General features: G+C 40.1%; 1 protein-coding gene across 1 annotated transcript; it reads left to right on the forward strand.

The window, feature by feature from the left end:
- Positions 1-1,243: 1,243 nt before the first annotated feature.
- LOC311009100 (uncharacterized protein) lies at positions 1,244-6,300 on the forward strand (the record flags this gene model as incomplete). Its single annotated transcript, XM_084003074.1, has 11 exons — positions 1,244-1,304; positions 1,430-1,699; positions 2,163-2,408; positions 2,684-2,968; positions 3,065-3,331; positions 3,529-3,834; positions 4,086-4,349; positions 4,452-4,703; positions 4,899-5,033; positions 5,495-5,545; positions 6,197-6,300. 11 exons carry the CDS (start codon positions 1,244-1,246, stop codon positions 6,298-6,300), a joined length of 2,241 nt encoding a protein of 746 aa, XP_083859200.1.
- Between the last annotated feature and the right edge of the window lie 233 nt (positions 6,301-6,533).

Raw genomic sequence — 6,533 nt, forward strand, 5'->3', positions numbered from 1 at the left:
CCTATCAACTCTGTGGTGATGAGTAGCCATAACAAAAAAAAAAATGATGGGCGGAAAGTGGGAGCGAACATGTAGTCTGGTCGGGCCTGCTAAAACATTTTCTTTTTGAAAAAGTAAGAGAAAATTACAGACGGCTGTTTTACATTAAATTCTTCCGATGTACCATCGCAATCACATTAATAATTTAATAATCAACATGCTGAAGTGGTCTGTGCTCTTTCTTCATTATATTCCATTTAATGCCATTAGTCATTGCCGAGTCATCAACACATCATATTGAAATTTCTTTGGAAAGAAGAAACGCTGCAATAAGATTAACAGACAGACATGCTCAATGACACTTCATAATCTGTAGGGAAAACATTTCTACAAAATAAGAGTTTTTACTGCTGCTTAAATTATTTCTTGCAAAAATACACAGTTATTATGATACTCATGAGTTTGATCACCATTTATGTTTCGAGCCAGCAGTCTCCCATAGAACAGGGCAGCGCAACTGGTGAAGTTGCTCTCAGATTGGCAATGCATACACAGAAGCAACCAGAACCCAGGTCCCTCCTACTGTGCAGCGCTGCAGTATCAGAACTGTAAATACTGATGTGCATTACATTGGCTTGGTCTGCATATTGTACTTACCTGCTTCTGTATTAATAACACTGTTTCTGGTTAGTGGGGCACAGTAGCTTGTTGTGGGGGGAAGTTGTGACAAAAAACAACTGAATTTCACCATTACATATCTACCGTATACTGCAGTTCAACTTTTGTGAGGTTTTGTGTATTTTCCCAGTTGGATGACAAAGTGAGCTTTAAGCAGCAGCATGAATAATTAGTTACACTTTGTGAGGCAACAGGAGCCTCATATCTACCGGTATGCAGGAAAGAAAGTAAAATATATTGTTTTCAAAGTCGTAATTCAAACTGGATTATTTGTGTGAGAATGGTGTGAAAAGGAAGGAAACAGACCGTGTAAACTCAGAAGCAGAAGTTGATGAAAGCCTCCGGTCCCACACTTAATGTGATACATCTTCATTTTCTCTGCAGTTCCTGATTTCAACCAATGTTCTTGGTGTGTCTTAAGCTTTCTCTCCACAGAATAGAAGCATTTCCCAGAAGCAGCGTGAGGATGGGACACGCTGTGCTCCGTGTGCTGGGGTTTCTCTGTGAGGACTTTGTTTAAATCATAGTTCCCATCGATGCAACGTCTTAAATGCCTGATGTTGTTTGTTTTACAGCCAGTTTGATAATGTATGACGATGTTTCAAACTCTGTTTCAGCTCTCATCCTCTACTGTGAACCAGCTCAAGGTAATTAAACAGTTATTCTTTTGATATTCACTCGGGATGAAGCAGTATCACCTTTTAACTGTAGGATAAGTGCAGTGACAGGAAATAAAACATCTCACTTTCATGCATCTTGTGTTGGTTTCTAGATGCTCTGCTGACCATTGAGCCAAACTGGTCCACTTTATTTACCGGAGAGTCTGTTACCTTCATGTGTGACATGAGGGACGGAAATGACAACGACTGGTTTTACGAGATCATGAGGAATGGTCAAAATGTTCTCTCTTTCAACGGACATAAGAATTATACATCAACTTATCTAACTACAGTCTACAGTGGTGAATATCACTGTGTTGGTGTTTATAAGACGTTCAGATCTCTAAGAAAAGAAAGTAATAAAGTCTCTCTAACTGTATCAGGTAAGTTGTCAAAGTTTTACTGCATGACAAATCACTTATTTATGAGCCATGTGAATATGATCACCCTGTTTGATAAAGTGCTAATATGATATAATGTGATATGAGCTTAAAGTTCTTATATATATAATGTATGAATGTATATAATGTCCTTTTGTTTAAAGGAGCAATCATCACATATTTAATCATTGTATCTGTTGTGAGAGAGTAATACAGGACGGTACATCCTAGAAATGAATGCATCTTGATGTACAAAGTGTCTCTTATTAGTGATGAGAGTAATGTATTAAACCGGGCAGTTTGAAAGTGGCGCCTCCTTCAGGGGAAATGTAGTCTTTTATTATAGTATGAGTAACTTTGGCATCTTCTTCTGTCTCAAACTCTACTTTTTCTTAACGTTTGTTCATATTTGTGATATATTGAACTGATTTATTAAAAAGAAAAAGGAACCATCTGTGTTACACAGACAAAGATGTGATCCTGCAAACTCCTGCGTCCACCTTGTTCAGAGGAGAGTCGGTGATGCTTCGCTGTCGGCATCGTGATCAGAGAGAGGAGGAGGCAACCTTCTACAAAGACGGATCACTGATTGAAACCGAAATAAACCAACAAAACACAGTTGAAGTGACGACTTCTTTGACGTCAACCGAGAGCTCTTACTCGTGTAAATTTGAGGATGAAGAATCTGAATCAGTAAAACTGAAAATGCAACGTGAGTACTTTTCACATTAAGGAGCTGCAGACGTATAACCTTCCCAGAGTGAAGCAGAGGGAGTTTTTATTCTCTAGAATCCACGTTAGCTTAAGTTAGTCTACACTTTCAGTGGTTAATGTATGTGATGGGCACCGTTGATTGATTTCCATAAGGTCTTAATTATATACACAGATTTAAAAGTAATTCATATTACTACATTATTTTCTTCCATTAAATGTAGCAGCACCAAAAAGATAATGACCATGTTCATGTCTTTGTTCTACATTTAACAGCACGACCAAAGGCCCGTCTCAACAAAGGTTCTGAACGGGACAATGTGACCCTGACCTGCTCTGTGGGACCATCATCATCACCATCATCATCACCATCATCAGCATCATCCTCTGGTTGGAAATATTTCTGGTACAGAGGCGATATATCCTCTGAACCACTGACCACACAAGATTACATTCTCCTCTCAAACGGACAAATCCGTGTCTCACAAAGAGGACTCTACTGGTGTAGAGGAGGACGAGGAAACCCAGTGTTCTACACGGAGTACAGTGAAGTAATAAGTGGTGAGTTGATATGGAGAACACAATGTAGAAATAATCCTTATTCATAATAAAACATATTTGACCTTTAATACACTGATACTGTTGAATCATGGACAGTTAAAATCAGAGCTGTTGTGACTCTGCAACCCAAGTGGCCTGAGTTATACTCTGGAGAGACGATCACTCTTGTGTGTCTAGTCGAGGATGGAGGAGACACTGAGTGGGAGTACGAATGGTCGACACCCAACTCATACAGACCTCAAAACCCACGTGACCACATGATTAGGTCATCACTCAGTGGAAAGTACTGGTGCAGGGGCAGAAGTAAAAAATACATGATCTACACAGACCAGAGTGATGCTTTCACACTGAAACTTGATTCCAGTAAGTCACCTGTTTTATTTTGCTGAATGTAAAACAAGTTTATATTATTTCAAATGTTAGTTTGGTTGATATATTTTAAGACGATGCACCTTCACACTTGTGTGACACATTTGGAGATCAAGAACTAAGTAGGATACAAGTAGTGCTCCACTGACTCATCATAACATGTCTTCGTTCTGTGAAATCATGTCCAACAGAGAAACCTAAGCCTGATCTCACTGTGTCTCCATCATGGCTGAGTCCTGGAGCCTCGGTGACTCTGAACTGCAGTGTTCAGCATCCGTCTGCAGGATGGAGGTTCTACTGGTATAAGGCTGTTCCCAAACCCTCAGAGAGCTCCTACAACTCCTACAGTTATGAGCTGCTACCTGGTAGCACCATCGGGACCGAACCCTACATTGTTCATGGACAGACGCACATGGCAGGATATATGTGCAGGGCTGAAAGAGGAGATCCAGTCTACTCCACTCATTATAGTGACACCAAGTTTGTCTTGTCTGGAGGTTGGTTTCTCTTGACTTTTCCATTCTTGCACAAAAGAAGACATTTAGATATTATGGAGATATTTTAGTCACTTTCACGTTTTTACGTTACCGGAAGGCCACCTTAGTTTGCCGACAGGTTTGACGTTAATGCAATAATGTCTCTATTGATGTGATCCTTTGTTTCTTCTCACCAACAATTAAAAAGATTAAGAACACAATAAACCTGCAGGATTATGTCCATCGTCCCCTCATTACGTCTTGTTTTTCAGATTTCAATCCAGCGGCATCTCTCTCAGTGAGTCCTGACAGAGTGCAACACTTCAGCGAAGAGTCGCCGTCACTGAGCTGTGAGGGAAACTCCACTGAGTGGAGAGTGAGCAGGTTTTCTTTATATGGCGCCCCATCATACTGTACTACCTGGGGGACAATGACTGGATCCACATGCATCATGATCCAAACCCGGATCAGTGGAGTGTACTGGTGTGAGTCTGGAACAGGACAGTTCAGCAATGCAGTCAACATCACTGTGAATTGTGAGTTTTAAATGATTTTAATTTGAAGTATTTCTACAGTATTTCAACCTGCACCAGCTGGTCTTTCTGACCAAAACTTCATCTTCTTGGATCTTGTTCCAGACGACGATGTGATGCTGGTGAGCCCTGCCCTTCCTGTGTCCGAGGGACGTCCTGTCACTCTCGGCTGCAAGTCGAAGAAAGACGAGGCTCTTTCTAATGTTGATTTTTATAAAAATGGAGAACTCCTCTCAAATCAGAGCAGAGGGGAGCTGGCTATCTCTGCAGTCTCAAAGTCAGATGAAGGCTTGTATAGATGTGAGGCTTTGACTAGCCGGCGTCAGAAGTCACCAGAGAGTTGGATGTCAGTAAAATGTGAGTATGATTTAAAAAGTTAGAACTGAATTAGAAGTCTGCTTTGTTTCATTTAAACTGTGTTTTATACATTCAGGTATTCAGTAATTACATAGAGATAACAATGTAACATGAGTAGCATCGAAAGGTATGTGATCAAGGATTTAAGCGAGTGTGTAGTAATACTTGTGTATCTTTCTCATGATTTGTGTGTAGTTCACAGTGATGTCTCAGTGCCCGGGTCTGAACAAAGCTCTCCACTTCCTGTCGGGTTGATCACCGGGTTGGTTTGTGGAGTTTTAATGATTATGATCCTGCTGCTGGGTCTGTATCTCTGCAGAAAGTCAAAATGTGAGAAGTTTTCCTTCTTATATCACATTGATTACAGTCCGATGATGAAAAGTCAAAGGTGTAATTCCAAGTCATGGAAACAATACGATGACTTACAAAATAAAATCACCTTTTTTTGTTTTTAACAGATTCAAGCTTCATGAGGTTGGTACAAGTCTCCCTCCTCTCATTCTGAACATAACAGCGGTGCATTACATGTTCCTTATTAAATCCACCTAATTTACTTCGTGTTTTGGACGCAGCAGGTCTCAGAGCACTAATCAGAGCCCAGCTGTAGACCTGGTTGATCCTCAACAACAAGTCTACAGTTCTCTTCTCCACGGTCAGCCTGAGTTATGATTCCCTTTAGGCATCATCCTTAACTGTAAAGCTAACATTTCCCCCTTCGTTTAAGAGGATATACAAATGATTTTAACGGGATCACAATGATTGATATGACCTTGATTTTCACTGCTCTGTAGGTGATGCTTGTGTCTATGAAGAAATCAGAGGCTCCGAACAACCAGAACATGGTACAGTATATTCTTTGAGTTAAACAGAGAGAGAAGTAAACAAAATACTATTTTTAAATACTACAATGAAATGATTCAGTTATTGACTGATCGTCGTACTGAAAGGGGTTGGGTTTTGGTTCTCCCCCCTTTCACCTCTTTGGCGGAGAGTGCTTGGGTTAACGGCTGACATTTTTTCAGAAGATCAAAACAGGAAATAAACTCGTGGAGAATCTACAGCTCTTTGCATTTTGTTAGTTACATATTCTGTAGTTGGGCTTAAAGGCGATGATTGCTAAGAAGGAAATTAGTACTTTTATTGAGCTCTACACTTCCTGTCGGGTTGATCACCGGGTTGGTTTGTGGAGTTTTAATGATTATGATCCTGCTGCTGGGTCTGTATCACTGCAGAAAGTCAAAATGTGAGATGTTTTCCTTCTTATATTACATTTATTACAGTCCGATGATGAAAAGTCAAAGGTGTAATTCCAAGTCATGGAAACAATATGATGACTTACAAAATAAAATCACCTTTTTTTTTTTTTTGTTTAACAGATTCAAGCTTCATGAGGTTGGTACAAGTCTCCCTCCTCTCATTCTGAACATAACAGCGGTGCATTACATGTTCCTTATTAAATCCACCTAATTTACTACGTGTTTTGGACCCAGCAGGTCTCAGAGGACCAATCAGAGCCCAGCTGCAGACCTGGTTGATCCTCAACAACAAGTCTACAGTTCTCTTCTCCACGGTCAGCCTGAGTTATGATTCCCTTTAGGCATCATCCTTAACTGTAAAGCTAACATGTCCCCCTTTGTTTAAGAGGATATACAAATGGTTTTAACGGGATCACAATGATTGATATGACCTTGATTTTCACTGCTCTGTAGGTGATGCTTGTGTCTATGAAGAAATCAGAGGCTCCGAACAACCAGAACATGGTACAGTATATTCTTTGAGTTTAACAGAGAGAGAAGTAAACAAAGTACTATTTTTAAATACTACAATGAA

This window comes from Eutrigla gurnardus (assembly GCF_963514095.1).
Source record: "Eutrigla gurnardus genome assembly, chromosome: 23".
Classification (NCBI taxonomy): Eukaryota; Metazoa; Chordata; class Actinopteri; order Perciformes; family Triglidae; genus Eutrigla; species Eutrigla gurnardus.